This window comes from Dermochelys coriacea, chromosome 6 (genome assembly GCF_009764565.3).
Source record: "Dermochelys coriacea isolate rDerCor1 chromosome 6, rDerCor1.pri.v4, whole genome shotgun sequence".
Classification (NCBI taxonomy): Eukaryota; Metazoa; Chordata; order Testudines; family Dermochelyidae; genus Dermochelys; species Dermochelys coriacea.
In genome coordinates, this window is record NC_050073.1 from 41,361,660 (window position 1) to 41,380,257 (window position 18,598).

The following is an 18,598-nucleotide window of genomic DNA, read 5'->3' on the forward strand; positions in this document are numbered from 1 at the left end:
TATTTGCTGTCTAGAGGGAAAGTGAATGTAAAGGTCTATAACAGCAGTTGTTATTTCTACTGCATTGGCCTCAAAGGCCCTAATCAGGATAAAGATCCCATTGTGCTAAGAGCTCCAGCAAAAAGCAGGTAAAAATACTAATCCTCATTGCTTGAAGCTCTATAATTAAATGGACACCATCAACCTGTGATCTAGTCAATTTCAGAAAAGGAGCTCATATTAGTTTCAGGTCCTACATCTGACACTGAGTCACCACTCATTTCTTCCAAGTGTTCTATCCATTAGCATGGATATCTTGCTAGACATTAATACTCAAAAAGAGGAGGGAAAAAAACCACCACCAACAGCAAAACATGTTTTTAACAGACCTCTCAACCAGTCAACAAAAATGAGTTGCTTAATCAAGTTCTTCTAATAAAAGTTGATCTGAATTGTGCTTGATATATTCAGGAATACTTTAGCTTCATTTCTTAAGGGAGGAAGTTGTCCAATAAGGAAGGTCTCTTGTACTTGTATTTCAGTGGAATTGGAAGGGGCACGGCAGGCAGCCAATGGCAGCACTGTGTCTGTGAGCTGGGAGTGGGGGGGGGGGAGATGGAGGAAAGGAGATAGTATCCAGGGACTTACTCTTCACACAGATAACAGATTAGCCACAGATCCAGCTGTCGATCTCACAATATCCATACATTTAGGGGTCCATTCCTCTTGCTCCCCCAAGCGTTTGCAAACCCTTCTTTCTCAGATATTCCACAGCTTCAGAGCTTTGGAAGTGTGATCATTCTGTTTGCCTTCCATGTGATTTTTTTCATGTGAGAAAGATGATTAACCCAAAATACAATTAACCTACATAAAATGCGGTAAGATCCAATCCACATATCTTCAAAGCAATATCCTCAAAACTGGTATTTGTCAACACATGCTAAATTCTTCTCTGCCAAACGTTTTCCCCCAAAGGATACACAACAGTTTTGTGTATTAAACAAAACAGCGTAAGAATAGAACAGATCAAGTGAACAATGAAACAAAATCCTTTCACAAATAATAGTGCTCAAAAAGCATAACACTAGAACAGAAGGGGAACAGATCAGTTGCAACAGAGATAAGGCTTTACTTATACAGTCAAAGATCTTTTGAGGAACTGAATACCGAAGCCTCTTGATGCATTACAATGTGTTCATTTATCCTCAGTACAAACAGATTAGTCTCATCAAAACAGCTTTAGGCTTTTATCCGAGTTCAGATCACAAGTAAACAATCGATTCTCTTCATCTTGTGTTTTCTACTGAAATGCAATCTTGAGGCAAAAAGTTGTCCTACATTTTCTTTCAAAAGAGAAGAGTAATAGGTCTGAAGCATTATTAGGATGATGATTTAGCTGAAATAATCCATTCTTGTAGTGGAGCAGCTGCCGGCACGAGTGTTGAATATCACTCTCCTCCTCAACTGCCTAGAGGAATCAGCTGAAAAGAAGTCAGTGTGGGACGGGGAGAAGAATTTCATATTCTCTCCCATCCTGATATATACCTACCAAATCTGTGATATAATGGTGAATTTCCTGCAGCCAAAACTGTGAGCACATTTGGACCCTACTTTCCAGAGACAAAAAGAATCATCTTATTTGGTGAACTAAGGAGCAAGAATTCCAGGCCATTCTAATATTAGGGATTTGTACAATAAAAAAATGTACCTAGCATAAAATAAATCTTTGTGCAGGGGGAAAATACAAAGCCCGTGTACCTCTTAAGTCCAGCGTACATAGATTTAAGTGGTGCATAGGTCTTGTGTCCATCCCTTACAGGGGGGTGCATGCAGACACAGGAGCTATCACAGTATTTCTTCCTCCTAATTTCTGTCACAGCTGCTTTTTTTAGTTTTACATTATTTTATTAATTATTATTATTATTACTACAAGATGAAACTCAGTTGTACTTTACTGCAGGTTGCAAGCAGTGTCTAAACTTTAATGGATCTTGGTCCTGGTTCTTAATTAATTAAAATTTTCTGACCAATGATAAAGTTATAGTTCAGAAACAGATTTTTTTTTCTTTTAACAATCCATTTTAACACAAACCACAATATCATGGAGGAATTTGGTCATTAATAACTACTATGTATCTAAAAATGGCCTGTCTCACATATGTAGATATTAAAATATGACTAATTTTGAACATTCCATTGCATGATCTTATGCTTATGCTTGTCTGTCCAGATGCACCTCCTTGCCCCCCTGGCACTCCATCAGGTTAGCATTAAGTGGTGAGATCCAAAGCTCTAGACGGCTGTGGCCCAGCCAGGATATCACTGATAGGGGGCTGCCCTTTTAAAGATTCCCCCTTCCCCATTGGGTAGCAGTGGCCTAGGGCACTAGAGTGTCTAGTGCCATCCCTGACTGTGCAGTTCTTACTCAAACTGAATTGCCAGTGAAATAAATAGGAATTTTGACTGATTAAGGGCCAAAGGTTAAGTGCCTGAGATACATTAAGAAACTTTATTTCCAGGTTTTATTTCCAGGTGTTTTGGTATTTTTCTTTCTAGTCATCTGTTTTAAAAAAAATGAATATAGTATTTTGAAATGCTATTTAATCAGCTTTAGTAGATCACACTATACTTCTAACATATGTGACAAGGCATGTATGAAAGTTAACCATCTGCAAAATGTCCACCTGGACCAAAAAGATATTCAGTAGCCAATCAATTTTTAACAGCAGTGCTTTTGCCTTATTGGTTTAATACAACTCCCATTAAAATCAGTGGTAGCACAACTGACCTTTTAGTAGACTCTATAAAAGCAGAATTTTAACATTGTCGATTACCATATAAGCAAGTACGTACCCAAGCCTTCTGATTCAAATAGGCATGTGTCGTCCACCCCCACATCTCTGCACCAGGATAAGAAATTTGCCGTGTTGTCTCGTGCAAAAAAAGACCCTGAAGGAGCATTGGCTTTGCATGGAATCTTCCGCACTGGCAGGGTCTATAAAAATAAAACAAAAACCCCTCATTCTAGATATATGATATTTGGAAGGGCAGTATTTTTACCTAGGGAACATGAAATCACATCATGCAGGTACAGCATAGATATATACGTATTGGGTCAACCGTCACTCTTGCTCACTCCCTAAAGAATTACAGCCAAAGATAAATAAATAGTACAATCTATTTGGCACAAAAGTATTCGCCTGGCAGAGCTTTAAAAAGTACCAAGAGATCGACCCAAGATGTGAAGTTTGGATCTGGATCAGTACTAGAACTTTCCCCAAGTTTGGGAGCTTGGAATCCAGTGTTTTGGTTCAGCTAATAGAATAAGAAGTCAGCTGTTAAGTAAGGATCCAGATTTGGCTGAACTTCCCCCAAATTTGGGGCGGATTCCTTGGGTTCCAGGTTCTGGTCATATATAAAGGTAACAATACAGTTTTGAAAATACTGTATTCACATCTTTCATTAGTAACCAAGAAACACCTTAGGAACAGGGGTAGTGATGCATGTTCTAGAGTCTTTGGGACCATAAAATTCTGAACAGCTGACTTTCCAAGCCCATTGAGTAAAGCACACACTATCATCCCGTACTTACAAAATCAAGGACTAGGACACAGCCAGATTCTCAGATCAATGATACCAGAGTAATTCTAACTAAACACTGATTCCAAGGGAGATACTCCAGATTTAGTCAGGTATAACTGAGAGCAGAATCTGGTCCAAACAGAATGACTAGCACAGAAAAACTGAGGGAGTGTTGTACCCTAGTTGCATTTGCAAGAGATACATGCAAAGTTGCTATCAATAATTTTAGTTTTCATGTAAAGCTCATTTTTATGGTGTCAAAAGCTATATCTGCCATAGAAGGCCAAATAAGCTGAGAAGTGACCATTGTTACCCCATAACTTTTCAATGTTGCCCCATCACTGAGAAATTCAGACCTCAAAATTGTTTTTATTGTGCAGCTTTGCCATTAAGTGATTTATGGAGTATCTGCTTCTGTTCTGGAGTTAATTGTTAGATCCAATAGCCATTAACTAAAGAACTGAGAAAATGCAAATGGTGTCTGTAGCAGTTTCCAGTTCTATGTCCAACAGTTACTATCAACAGTCCAAATAATTCTTGAAAGCATCACATAAAACACTGCAAGAAAAAAAAAACAAATGACTTTAGAAGGCTTTCACCTGACCCCCAGCTGCTGGCAGCACACTAATTACAGGATTTAGGAACAGCTGGCTTATGTGGGGCAGTCAGGAGGGTGGGGGTGGGGCGGGAAATCAAACACTTATCTTATTAAAGTTACTTGCAAGACTTCCATTGACTTCACCAAGACCAGGATTTGGCCCAATCTTTAGGAAAAACCTCTATAAAGAACTGAGATGCAGTTTGTATAAAATATGTTACACAGCAGTAGTGTATAATCAAGATAATGCACCCAATTATTTGTTCTAATATGACCTCTTTGTGCTGCCCCAAAAGTACAAAGAAGCCATAAAGCTGGCCTAACTAGCCAATTCACAGTTTTTTCAAGATGTCGGCCTCTGCAAAACTGCCTCCTGGACTGTAGCCTAGAGCATGTGGCCAGAGTGCTGCTATGCTCCAGCAATGCCCAGCTCCAGAAATATCCACTAAGTGACAGGTACAGCTAGGAGGAACTCCGTAGCTGTGGGACTGAATAGGGAGAGGAGTGGTATAAAGGTCACATATATCCATGTTCCTATATGTCAGCTCCTGGGGTCCTGTGGCAAGCACAGTTTAGCTGAGTTCAAGAATTAGGCCAAATAATTTTGAGTTATACAGTTTTGAAAAAAGAAATTATTCCTTTTGTTAAGGACCAAAGGACGTAGTGTAGTGTAGAACAGTGAAACTTCCCAAACACCATTAGTTTCACTAGTTTATTTTAACTAGTGAAAGGCATTGGAATATAGGTTTTAAGAAAAAAAATATTACTGATGCTGATGACACTCACCTATATATCTCATTCTGAACTGATGGAACCACTGCTGCTACTAAAATGGCAGAATGCCTACAGGAAATTTGCTCTTGGATGAAAAGCAGCTGGCTCAAACTGAACCCAGGCAAGGCTGAAGTGATGCAGGTCAGAAAGGGGAAACACTTTGAAGATCTAGCCAAAATTCTGTCTCCACCTTCCAACAAAGCCATACAGCCCCATTCATCAAAGTGGCATGAAGCCTTAGGGTCTTGTTCGACTCCTCACTAAACTTAGATGATCAGGGAGCATCAGTTTCCCAAAATGCCTCCTTTCACTTTCAGCTTGCCAGGAAACTTCATTCCTTCCTCCCAGATGAGGACCTGGCTACAATGAGCCATGCATTTATCATCTCCAGGCTGGATTACTGTAACTTGCTTTATTTGAAGCTGAAGAGAATGCTCAGGCTCCAACTGGTACAGAATGAGGCTGTCCACCTACTCTATGGCTCAGCCCCCCATGAGCAAATAAGGCCTGTGCTCAAGTCCCTCCACTGGCTCCCAGTCAGCATCCAATACCAGTTTAAGACCATGGTCCTAATTTTCAAAGCAATTAATGGATCAAAGCCCAGGCATACCACAGATTGAATATTGATCTATGAACCCTCAAACAGCTGTGATCCTCTAGAATAATGCAGATCTCAAAGTCCAGTACAAAGCACGTGAAAGCTGTAGACAAAGTATTCTTGGTCAAAGAAGTTTAGCTCTGGCACAATTTTCCACAGAAGATCAGGTGAATCCAGAATCTGACCATCTTTAGGAAATATTGCCAAGCCTTCCTCTTTGAGGAAACTTTTACCACCATAAGAAATACTCACAGCTTGAATTCCCCTTTTATTCTCAAACTCCTCTCAACCCTCCCAAAAAACCTACCCCAAGCAAAAGTCTGACCCTATAAAAGAAGTTACAGAGACTTTCTGAAGTCCTCTAGGGACTTCCCTAATGCTGTTGATTTTACATGTAGGGCTCTTAGATAATATGATGATGTGTGGCAGTATAAAACTCTAAGATCAATAGAGAGAGTTTTGCCAGCTCCTGATTTTATTGCAAGTCTGTTGATATTTGGTGTTTTTTCTTAAAGCTCCAGTCCCAAGAGTGAGGTGCGAATTATGTGCGAATCTCAACTTTTTTATTTTAAGTAGGTTTCTAGCCCTCGTGGGTACAGAGAAAAACTTTAAAAAGTGAACCTCAGAGACAAACACCATGAGGCAAATAAAAAAAGAAACACATCATTTATTATTTTAAAAAAAGTCTTTTCATTTTTAAGCCAGTTTCATTATTTGGGGAACCTGTCTCATAATTTTGTACAAAGGGGTTGGCAATACCAAGGAGGCAATACATTAGGCTTCATCTCACGGAGTAAGAGCCAGAGCAGATATGGAGGGTGGAAAAATACTCTTGAATTTAAGTAAGAGTTTGTTGATCACTGTTTGAAGTCCTCCTAGCTGTCCCCCTTCACCCCACTACTAATGTTTTTCCCTTCCATCCTTCTTTGGTTCCCATACTGAGAAGTGCTGAGTTGAAGTCAATAGAAGTTCCTCTTCATAGAATTGGGCTTTAACAATATTAACAATTAGCACTAGTCAGGTTTCGAGAGTATTACCTCTTCATATCAGAACAATCTCAAAGAGTGAGTGAGCATCAGTATCCTGAGGCAATTTCACACTTTAAAGCACTGACTCCTTCGCATTTTCAATTGAGTTCTCCTTCATGACTTGCACCCTTCTTGGTGAGGTAATGAAGCATTCATCCATCTCAGCCCAATCCTGCACTCCTTCCTCAGGTGAACTCTCAGTGAATGAGAATTTCATTGGAATAAAAAGTAAAGTACAGAACTTTCAAAGGAAAAAACAACAATACAAAAGAAAGCTAATAAAAAATTAGTGATAGTTTTATCAGAATAAGGATTCGGGGCTAGGCTATGCCCTTCAGAAAGCCACCAAAATAGAGAGAAATCTTGAGTCCTTGATGCTAATAGTTCTCCTAATGAATACAAATTATATCACTGTTTTACTCAATATCATTTCCATCAGACACACACTGGTCCCAACTCTGACCTCACACTGCTGCAAATCAGGAGTAATTAATAGAATCAGCAGAGTTAAAATAATGCAAGACCAGTGTAATGAGTTTAGAAATTGGCCCAATGTCTTATAATACTTTTTTACTACAATCAAACCTTTGAAACGTATGTTGTTAATTTACAATAACTCCAATATATGCGTGAATTCGAAAATGTGGTGTTTGGCAACATTATTCATTCATTCGACTCACTAGACTATATATCCCCCAAAACCCAGTCTGATGCTGCTACGTAAGCCTATTGACACAGAGTCAGATCAGCTGATGTAATTGAAGCTAATGGAGAGAAGTCATTTACATCACTTGAGGATCTGACCCATAGTGTCCCTACAGATATGTGGATGATCATTTTACTCAGTTAGTTGTGACATTAAGAAGATCAGATGAACTCACCTCACAAAATATGGATACCTTCTCTTTTTAAAATCACTTTAGGTGTGTAATAACTTCATGCAAGACTAATTTAAGAACCAAACCTTGGTTGACTCCCACCCCTTGATAGGTAATTAAGAAGGTGGTGTGCACAAAGCTTCCTCCTTTGCACACCGGGGATAGGAGCCAGCCAGGATTGCAATCCCTGTGCTAAGAGCCTCCTGAGTGTTTACTATCCCAAAGAGGGTGGGAAAGAGTCAGAGCCTCTACATTGAGCACAGAGCTGAGTAGGTGTGAAGGAGAGTATGCTGCACTTGAAGAAGGAAAGTGAAGCATACATGATACCTTTTGTGCCAGGGATCTCAGGGAGGCATTATGCGTTGCTGAGGCACAGTGTCTTCCAGAGCTCTCATGTAGAGTAGTGTGGCTCTGCATCGTCATCAACACATGGTGTCACCAACACAATCTGTAATGTTCTGTTTCTGTGTCTCCTACTTTAAGTAGATGGCAAAGCCTGGATATAGAAATGTAATTGAGTATGGCCATTCAGTAATGTGTCAGGCCCATACCGGGTTCGTTTCAGTACATAATGTTTATTTAATGTGCTACCCATAAATTAAATATATTCACCTTGACAACTGAGGTCAGCCCCTTAACTGTATCAGTCAAGTGAGTTTCACTGTGAAAGAGATATTTTCATGAAGCTAGCAAAATCTCTTACTTTTATAATGATTAAGACTTCTAGATTACACAATTTATATGAAGATCTACTGAAGACAAATTGCAAAAGTGTCTAGGTTCCTGAACTATTAAGCTTGTCTGACTGCTGTGTTATCGAGTTTAACCAACAGACATCTTGCCAATGTCACTGACAGGTGGCCTGAACAAGTATGAAATCAGAAGTGACAAGCAATGGCATGTAAACACAAAACATGTGTTAGATTAGTGGTCGGGAGGGTGGGGGTGTTTTACTTTATAAATAATTCATGGCCTCCCTTCTATTTACTCAGATGACAGAACTTATCAGTACAAACGATATCACTGTCAAAAATGTTTAAAATAAGACTACAGAACAGCAAAGTACCATTCAGCCTAAGCTATCTTTCACGGTAAAGAACTATATCATGCATTCAATATATATCACAGTATATTCTACCCCATTTCCCACAAACTTAGGGCCCAATCCTGCTCCCACTGAAGCCAACCGCAAAATACCCTTTCATTTCAATTACAGGAGGATTGGGCCAATTCTGAAGAATCGCAAGGGGATACCAATATTTTCTTAACACCTGATACAATTCCCTACCTCCTTTTAAAAATAAGCCTTTTTTTATTATTATTATTATTTTCAAATCTATTACTGTAAGACCCAACTCTAAAACACATGAAAGTTCTTATTAAAGACAGGTTTTATGCTCAAATATTCTTTACCGATTTGTTTAAATGGCTTCAATGTCTCAAAAGTGTTTTGTAACAGATCATTCAGAAATAATTAGGTTTCCATATGGCAAGAGTGACTTTTGTTGACATAGTATAGTATATCCACTGTTACTTTGAAACAGCAGTGCCCACAATTACTCCTATCAAATATCACGAAAACAGGTCCCCAGTTACACTCTTTTTACAGTCTTGTCTTGTTGATGTACATACATGTGGTTTAATGCAGGATGTGAAAGTGTGAGTGAAACAGATGACGTAATCCTGGAAAAATGCTGTTAGGTTCACTTCTATACCCCAGAGTGTCTCTGTTTCACTGTGCTGTGAAATCCCATGGAAAAAGAAATGTATTTTTATACTTTTTTTTCCATAATGAGTTCCATAAATAAATGTTGTGTTTTGTTTTGTTTCTAAAAAACTATTTTATTTAAGCAGACTCAAAAGCAGGTTTGAACGATTTTGATAATGGCTACATTCCTTTTATTCTCTCCCCCATTTTTGCCACAAAATACAGGGAATATATGAAGCCATTTTTAATGCTAAAAAGGAGGGTTATAGCTGGCTAGGCACTTCCGCAAAAAGTTCTATTATGTTCTGAATTACCTACAATATCGAAAAAGGGAAGAAAGCGGTATTGTTGAATACTGCCATATCTACCCACAGATGTATACATCTATGATAGTTATTCAGCTAGTAAGGGATATGAATTCACACTCAAAAGGAAACTAAAAAAATTCATTCCAAACCATTTCACTGTCTCAGCTTCGTATCTTCTTTCATTTTGCCCCTATATTTGGAACAGGCTCTCATTTCTTGTCCTGCAAGTACCACCTTCCTCCTTCTCAAACCCCTTAAAATACACTTTCTAGCCTAATATGTTGTCTGAATTAGTGTGTTAGGGCAGGAAACACAAAAACAGAGTTTTGCCATTGACTCAGTGTGGCCAGGAGTTCTCCCCTTGTCCTTCATGAATTGGTGAAGTGTGAAATACACTTAAGGTTGGTGTCATATTTTATAAACATATCCTCCATTCCATTATCCAAGTCATTAATGACGATATTGACAAGCACTGGACTCAGGACAGACCGCTGCAGGACCCCACTAGATACGTCCCCCCCAGTTCAACAGTGAACCACTGAAAACTACTCTCTGGGAATGCTTTTCCAACCAGTTATGCACCCATCTTATAGTAATTTCATCTAGACTACATTTCCCTAGTTTGTTTATGAGAATGTCATGTGGAACTGGGTCAAAAGTCTTACTAAAATCAAGATATATTATGTCTATATCTTCTCCCTACCACCATCCAAGGGGTCAGAAACCCTGACAAAGAAGGAAATTAGGTTGGTTTGGAATGATTTGTTCTTGGCAAATCTGTGCTGGCTATTTATCACACTATTATCCTCTAGGTGCTTACAAATTCATTGTTTGATAACTTGTTCCAGTACCTTTCCAGCAATTGAAATTAAGATGTCTGGTCTAATTCCCCAAGTCCTCCTTTTTCCCCTGTCAAAGCTTCCAATCATGAGACCATTGATAAAATTACTGAACAAAGAATGGGACCAGAAAGAGCGCCCAGAACAATAGAAAAATGGCATTTTTTGTCAAAATACCAAAGAAAGGCAACCTAAGCAACTGTACTGACTGGTGAGGTGTAACAGTCTTTTCAATGACAGGCAAAGTCCTTTGCAGTATCATCTTAAGCAGAATAAGGGAAGAGGTTGAGACAAAGATAAGAAAGAGCAAGATGAATTTCAACCCTGAAGATCATGAGTTGACCACATTTCCACCCTAAAAATAATATTTGAAGAGAGCATTGATTGGCAAAAACCACTCACCATAAACTTCATAGACGAAGAGAGACGAAGAATAATCCTCCATTATGATTTACTCCATTATGAACATGCTGAAATGTTATGGTATGCCAACAAAAATAATTAACATCATCAAGTCTTCATATCAAGGTGCAGCTTGTATAGTTAAAGTAAATAGTGAATTTGAGTGAATGGTTTGACCTGGACTCTGGTGTCAAAGAAGGATACATTCTCTCAACTCTCCTCTTTGGCATAGCCATTGCCTTTCATGTATGTATGAGAAAAAGTGCAAATGGATACAACACAGGCATTGCATGTTTCAACAGAAGTACACTAGAAGGTTTAGATTTTGCTGATGACTTAGCTCTTCCACGTGACAGCTCAATCAACATGCAAGCAAACTTGGAAAGACTGTTCAGAATTGCTAAAGAGATAGGGTTAATGATCAGCTATGAAAAAAAAATCTAACGACAACCCAAGTGTAAGAGACCAGCTGGCCTTTAAGGTAATCCAGACACAGCCTGTGACCTACCAGCTTGCCCCAGTGAGGATTTGTGGGACCTGAACCTGGGCCTGGGGGTGCTTCCACACCACCACCAGGCAGTGCTGGCAGAGCCACAGTAAACACACCTTACATCCTGGGAGACCAGTCACTCCAGAAAGTGCTGCCCATGGAAGAGATGCCCAGCATCCCCTTCCCTGGCCTCTGTTTGTCCTAGACCTAATTTTAAGCCTGGAGGGAGTACTAAGAAGTTGTCTATGCAACAAGGCAGATCCCTAACCTGCTGTTAAGACAGATGTCACCTTGTTCCTGGTCCCTAGCTATTGACTCCATCTTGACCCTTGGCTACAGCCTCTGATTACCTCTGGCCTGACCATTGGCTCTGGTCCTGGCTATTGACTCCAGCTTGGCTCTTGGCTCCAGACCTTGGCTACGAACTCTGGCTCAAACCTCAGGCCTGACCACCCATGGTTCTACCCACTGAACCTGACCACCCATGTCTCAGTTCTTGACAGCCCCGAGCTGATGGTGATATGGCAGCTTAATGATAATTAATGACCCCAGCTGTGAAAGGGTCAGGAAAAGCCTATGTTCACAGAGTGGAGAACTCAGAAAAGAGAGACTAGGAGAGAGGAGCCAGGAGAGTTCCCTCTCTTTGGGAAGGGCCTGGTGAGGTCAGTCTGGGGGAGACACACAGGAAGCTGGTTAAGCTCCCGTGAAGAAAGTCCTGAGATAAGATCTTGAAGGAGTAGGGAGATCCCTGAGGAAGCTGCCTCAGTCTGGGGACTGGGAGGCATTGGAGGGAAACTGGCTAGGAGGAAGTAGCATAGGTGAATTTCTGCAGGGCTCAGGCATAGGGGCTAAGAAGCGGAGAATCACAGTGCAGCCCAAGAGGGCAGAGAATTATCATATTGATATCTGTTTGGACTTTCAGCTGGATCTTTAGTTACCCCAGAAAGGGGATGAACTTAAGAAGTGAACAGATCTTCTGGCCAGGTCACAGAAAGACTCAGAGAGAGACAGGTCGGCACAGGGCTAAAGAGGTGGTCAAAAGGAGGTGCAAGAGACAAGTCCCCCTGAAACATAGTGACCTTACTCCATGGGACACTACAGCTGGTATGTGTAGTGCAATGCAAGCATTATGTTAGAAGGCAAAGTAGTACAAGAGATGAGTCAATTCACATACCTTGGCAGTAATGTACAAATCATTGGGGATATCCGGAAGGAAATAATGACATGAACTGGCAAGGTGGCAACTGCATTCACCAGCTTAGACAAAATTTGGTCATTGAAAATCTACAGATATCTTAAATCTTAAAGATTAACCTATGAATTGTCAACATTAATGTTATTTCTGCCTTAATATACGCATGTGAAAACTGGAAAACCACCAAAAAGTACAGACAGGTGTCTAAACGCCTTTGGAAGCAACTGCCTCAGGAAATAGTGGGTATTAAATTGAATGAATTTATAATGAACGCCGAGAGTCATCCAAGAGTTCAACAACCCTGTTTTTTCTAAAGTTATCTGGAAAAGAAGATGGAAATATCTGGGCCATATGTGATGAATGAAATCAGAGTGTCTGCCAAGGCTGGCGTGCCATTGGGCAGCTGAAGAAACAGGCAGAAGTGGCCAAACGAAAGAATCCTTCTGTTGAACAGGACTTAGAGAGGGGAAACTTATAGGACTGACTTTCAAGAGGACATACAATGTACAGCCCAGGAAAAACCGGGATGGCGGTGCCTTGTTCATGCCCTTAGCTATGTTGGATGGTGCAAGAAGGATTCAGATTATTTTCATTGTGGTCATGCCGACAGGCCCAAAGCAATATCAAGGTCCATTTGTGGTTAGTACAGTACAAACATAGTAAGAGACAGTCCCTATCCCAGTAGGATTACTATCTACATAGAAGAGAGACAAAAGTATTTGCATCAAAATTGGATAAGTGAGAACTGAGGCATAGAGAGATTAAGTGACTTGTTCAAGATCATACAGGGAGCCTGTGGTAGAGCCAGGGCCCGAATCTAGATCTCCTTAGTCCAACTCTTGTACCTTAACCCAAAGACCAATCTTTCTGTGGACAAAAGTGTCCTAGTTTCTGTGGCACTCCAGTAGGTAAACTAAAAGTTGTGTACCAGATCCATGCATTTATTTTGACATTAAATATAATTTATTTTATACTCCCCTTACATTTCAGTTTCAATGTCTATGGATTTTTGTAAGGACAATGCATAACTGCATCATAGAAGTTTTTATAGAGGGAAGCTGGGCGATTTATCATTTGGGTAGGGGATAGCTGAGACTTTTGGAATGCCGTAAGGTGGTAGACAGTTTGAGATTCTGGAATAGGCTACATTAGCAGGATGTTTCTGCTAAAATGATAGTCAATGAAACAATGTCAATATTTACATTGCAATCTTTAGGTTTCATAATTAATAAATCATAGAAGAGACTGGGGAAGTTCTCATAATTATTGTTTCAAGCTGTCTATAGAATCAGGAAGACAATACTGGTGTATCCTTGATTCATACTTTCAAGGATTTTTTTTCACAATCATAAAGCTAAAAAATTGTTGCGTCATTCCCCTCCTCCCCGCAACAGTTTAGATTCTGGACCAAAACCACTACAACCTGCCACTCCATGCTCACTCTGTCTTTGCCTCATCCAGAGAGAGCAGTGCACACTCTTCTAGCTAACATCTGTAAGAGTTAAATGAAAATTGTGCAATAGTGCAACCTTCTTACCTTTATTACAAACAGAAAATGTGCGTGGCACATGGACATGGCGCAGTCATGTTAGAGACCTGAATCTGATTCCCAGCTCTTTCAGAGGTAACTTTATGCACCTTCCCTGTTACTTTCTTCTCCTCAAACTCCTTTTACACGTTTGAGGTGTTGTTAAAAATGATGTTAATGAAAACCACAGAATTATTAACATCAGTTAGTTCATAGTCTTCTGGCTCCCATTCTAGCTTACTATCCCTGCATGAATATTTGATGGGGGAAAGCTGGAGGATCAATTTTGTCTATGTTCCACTAAGAGGCTAAGCTTTGCAATATCAGCTTCAGAATGATGCATGGGGCTGGGTAGGGCCTGTGAACATATGCAATGAACTCAGGACATTCAGTAAAGAAAGGAACAATTGTTGAATGAGTTTTACTGGTATGCACAAGTGCTAATTTATAATATGTGGAATATCATCTAAATTGAAGAGGATTTTCACAGGGATAGCAAAAGACACTTCCATGACCCCATGATCAGCCCTGCCAAATCTCAAGTTTCTTCTTCAAAGGATGGAGGCACTAGGTTCTCTTAAAACTGAAAATTAGTCAGAAAAATTTTGAACATTAACAAAACTTCCTATTCATCACTAGACTCATTCTCAAAAAATGATAGAGCTATTTTTCCTCAATCTTTCAAAAAATGTTCAAGCTACCAAGCATGGAAAATTTCTGTAGGGGACAGGGGCATAGGCAGTCTTGTCTAGCAGTCACAGCGTGGCTGAGGTCTGTCCCCCAGGGTTTGGAATCACCAGGCCAGAATTGGAGGAATCGCAAGGCCAGGTTCCATTAACAAGAATCTGGGTCAGAGTCAGGCCAGGGTCAGGTAGTACCAGGTTAGAATCAAGAGGCAGGAATCAGGGTCAGAGTCAGGTTGGAGTTAGAGACAAGAGCAGAGGCAATACTGGGTTAGAATCAAGAGGCAAGAATTGGAGTCGAAGCTGGGCTGGAGTCAAAGGCAAAGTTTGGCATTGCAGCAGGCCAAGGTCTGTGTAGTTGCCCAGATAACTTTCTGGGCCAACCCCTGGGGTTAAGTACTGACACTTGACCAATCAGAGGGTGGCAGGGTAATGTCACTCTGGGTCTCATGGGTGATACTTCCTGTAGCAACTACTCTCCACAGAGCTCCCTGGCCCTACAATTCCTTACACTTTCAGCCTGAATAATCAAAGGTATCAACAATTAATAAAAAAAGGCCTATAAAGGGAAATCATAGAATCATAGAATATCAGGGTTGGAAGGGACCTCAGGAGATCATCTAGTCCAACCCCCTGCTCAAAGCAGGACCAATCCCCAATTTTTGCCCCAAATGGCCCCCTCAGGGATTGAACTCACAACCCTGGGTTTAGCAAGCTAATGCTCAAACCACTGAGCTATCCCTCCCCCCATGTTAGCAACCTTATCATAGCTGTTGTTACCACTTCCCAAATGACATGGTGCTGATCCCAAAGTACTAACATTTTGCACAGATTTATGGAACTGAAGGCAGATGACCTGCCATTGGCTGGTTGAGTAACAAATTCCTAGATGTAGTCATCATGACAGGGTGTTTATCATCATTTTAAAATAAAGTCTTTTCTCCTTCTCATTCCTTCTCTTCCCAGTTTTCTCTCAATGATCAATCTCATTCCTTGTGATTCTTTTAAATGTAGTGGTGCCGGTGAGGGGGGAGGTTCTTTCCCTTCCTGCAAGATTAGTTCCAAATGGGGCTTTACCTAACATGAGCCAAATGTCAAAAATAGAGACCAAGATAGTGATCTAGGAAGGAAGTTCTCTCTTCCTTTAGACTATTTTTTGCAGTTGTTTTATCTGATTTATTTTCAGATTTCCAGATGGTTAACAAAGATACAACTTTTATTTGACACCAAAAATGCTCATATAGGATTTCATGCATAACTGTACTGAAGTTTAGTTTGATTCTCCAAAGCCCTTGTACATTTATTTTAAACAAAAGTTGCATTTTTGTCTTTTTGATAAAGACTTTGGTTTTCTGTAACTTTTCTGATTAGAAATCACAAGAAAGCTGCTGGAGGTTTGGGAATTCTAAAAAAAGCTTCCATGAGTTGAAAAAAATATTGGAATGTTAACCTATAAATCCAAATTTCCAATCCATCTTTAAATCAGTCTGAAATTATGAAAAAAGCTTTCTTGTGTCCATCCATTTGCTCAAAGAGCTGTGAATTAACATGTGCAAAGAAAAATACATGCAAATGTAAAAATGCGAATTATATGTACAATTGTCCAACATATACACAATTTGGAAGCCATTCTTGAAAATTTTGTTCATAATCCATGATTTCTTCTGCCTTATGTTCTCCACTTGCATCTTTGTCTTCCATACACCTCTCTATTTAGGAATCTCTGCCCAGTGTTGTATGATTCACAGTGTTTGGATATAAGAACCAAATCTTGTACTTCTTACTAAGCTATTGCTCAGCCCAAACTGGAGTCCATGGGAGTTTAAACTAAATAAGGACTGCAGGGTTTAGCTCAAAGCAATTGTTTGCTATTGATGATAAATTTAACATGAATGTAAAAAACAAAATCATATGATGCACTTAAGTCCAGATTCTGCAATTACATCCAATAGTGTGTGTGAGAAGCCCCATATCAAGTGTTCTATTATAGGATATACAAGTTATTTTAAAGTACTTAAGAAAAGATGTTATAGTAACCTGTTACCAAGCATTTAGTAGAAATGGGGACACAAAAAATTTCTAGCAACAAGTTAAATAATGAATCTATCTATCTTAGCTAATACTAACTCATCTATCCCCATAATACTGACACAGCTTTAATGATAAATCATTTAGAAATCTAACAGGTAATACTAAAACTGGTAAGAACATGCCATGCCATAAATGCAAGAGACATAATTGTCAGCTAATGAAAGCACATGACCGGAAATCCAAAGATCTGGGTTCTGCTGCTCACTCTGACACAGTTTTGCAGGCTGACTTCAAACCAGTCACTTGGGGTGATATTTTCAAAAGCAAATTCAGGAGTTAACCACTAAGCTCCCATTGACTTTTCCAATGCAGGTTAAAAATCAACTCCCACTGATTTTAGGAGCTTGATAGGCTTTGGGCACCTAACTTCTTAAGCTGCTTTTAAAAATCCTACATTTAATATCTGTGCCTCAGTGTCCCCATCTGTAAAATGGGAATGATCGTATCAACCTCACACAAGTGTTGTGAGGATTAAATCGATGGGCCCAGATTCTGAGCTACCCTGCAAGGCCATGCAGAGGCAGCGGGGTGAACAAGAAACTCCTTATTCCCTTCCATGGCTGCATCTAGCCCATGACTGCAGCAGGGCTGGTACACTATGACAAGCAATCTGCTCCATTCCCAATTGAGACAGCAAACTAGGCTTTCTCCATGTGCAAGAAGCAGCAGGATGCTTTTCAAAGGCCCAATGTTTCCGTGCTCCCACTAGGACTGTGTGGCTCTAAACAGCCCCTGACTCAGTGCTGTTGTTTTAAAGCTATGACTTAGCCCCCAGTGTTTATAAAGTGCTTTGGGATCCTTGACTGGAAGGTGCTATATGGTTGCAAACCATCACACTTCCATAATAGTGTCAACTGGTGTGGTAGTATGCACAACTCTACATTACCATACAGTCCTCAGAAGACAAACAATGCTTCCATTGGGCTCAGTGGGAGAGTTGCTTGTCTGAGGCCTACAGAATCAGGCCCTTAGTGCATCTGCTATAAATTTGTTAGCAGTCCAGTTAGAGTGTCTGTAAGTGAGTTTAACACATTATTGACAATGCTGAAAAAGGTGTAAGGAATTATCTGACAAACGGCTTTACAGCCTTGTGAAAATAATTCCATCCAGATGGATTAATTCTTGTAAATGGTTTTGCAAGGTTATCTTTTTTTCCCTACACCATGTCAGCATATCTTCATTCAAAACAATTCAGAGAAAGCTGCATATGTAATTATTACCTCTTCTAGTCATTATGCATTCTAACATTTTGTGTGTTTTTCATGACAGCCGCTACACATTGAGCAGAGGTTTTCATTGAGTTGCCCTCACTGTGTCAGTTTTTCCCTGAGTACTTATATTAATTTAGAACCCAGTAAAGTCAATGTGTAGTTCCAGTTATTCCTTCCAGTGGTCATTAGATTGTCTTCCTGATTTCATTTCTTACATGTGGCTAGCCATATTTTATGCTCCTTTCTGCTGGCTTCACTAGGGCTGGATTCCCATTTTCTGAAGGATAACTGTTTGGCTCACATAACCTATTGAATATTGTCACTTAGCCATATTGGTTTATTTCTTGCAAATCTGCTTTTTTCTTTAGGCGTATGTATGCCTTCTGTAGCTGTCAAATAGTATGCTTAAGCAATCTCAATATAGAGTCTAAGGATTTTAATCACCACATTTGGGCATTTTTTATTAGCGTCCGCATATTAAAAATCCCTAAAATTTGCCACCCTTCTGGGGGTTTTATATGATTCCTCCCTTGAGAAAGTTGAATTTAATTATTTTGTTACCATTACTACCTAGTGGCTCAATTTTAGTTACTTCTTGAACCAACCCCTGTGTGTTACTTAGGACAATTGAGAATAGCCTCTCTTTTTGTATGCTCTAGGACTAGGTGTTTTAATAAATAATTCTCTAATAAATTGAGAAACTACT

The 18,598-nt window shown here is 39.8% G+C and overlaps 1 protein-coding gene across 8 annotated transcripts in view; it reads right to left on the reverse strand.

Annotated features, from left to right (window-relative positions):
- The window catches only part of GAS2 (growth arrest specific 2), a 161,039-nt gene that overhangs the window by 73,982 nt on the left and 68,459 nt on the right, over nt 1-18,598 (reverse strand). For all 8 annotated transcript variants that reach the window (XM_038407865.2, XM_043516674.1, XM_043516676.1 and 5 more), the window contains one exon: nt 2,833-2,974. In XM_038407865.2, the coding sequence (XP_038263793.1) occupies nt 2,833-2,974 (142 nt within the window). The remainder of the gene's footprint in view (nt 1-2,832; nt 2,975-18,598) is intronic.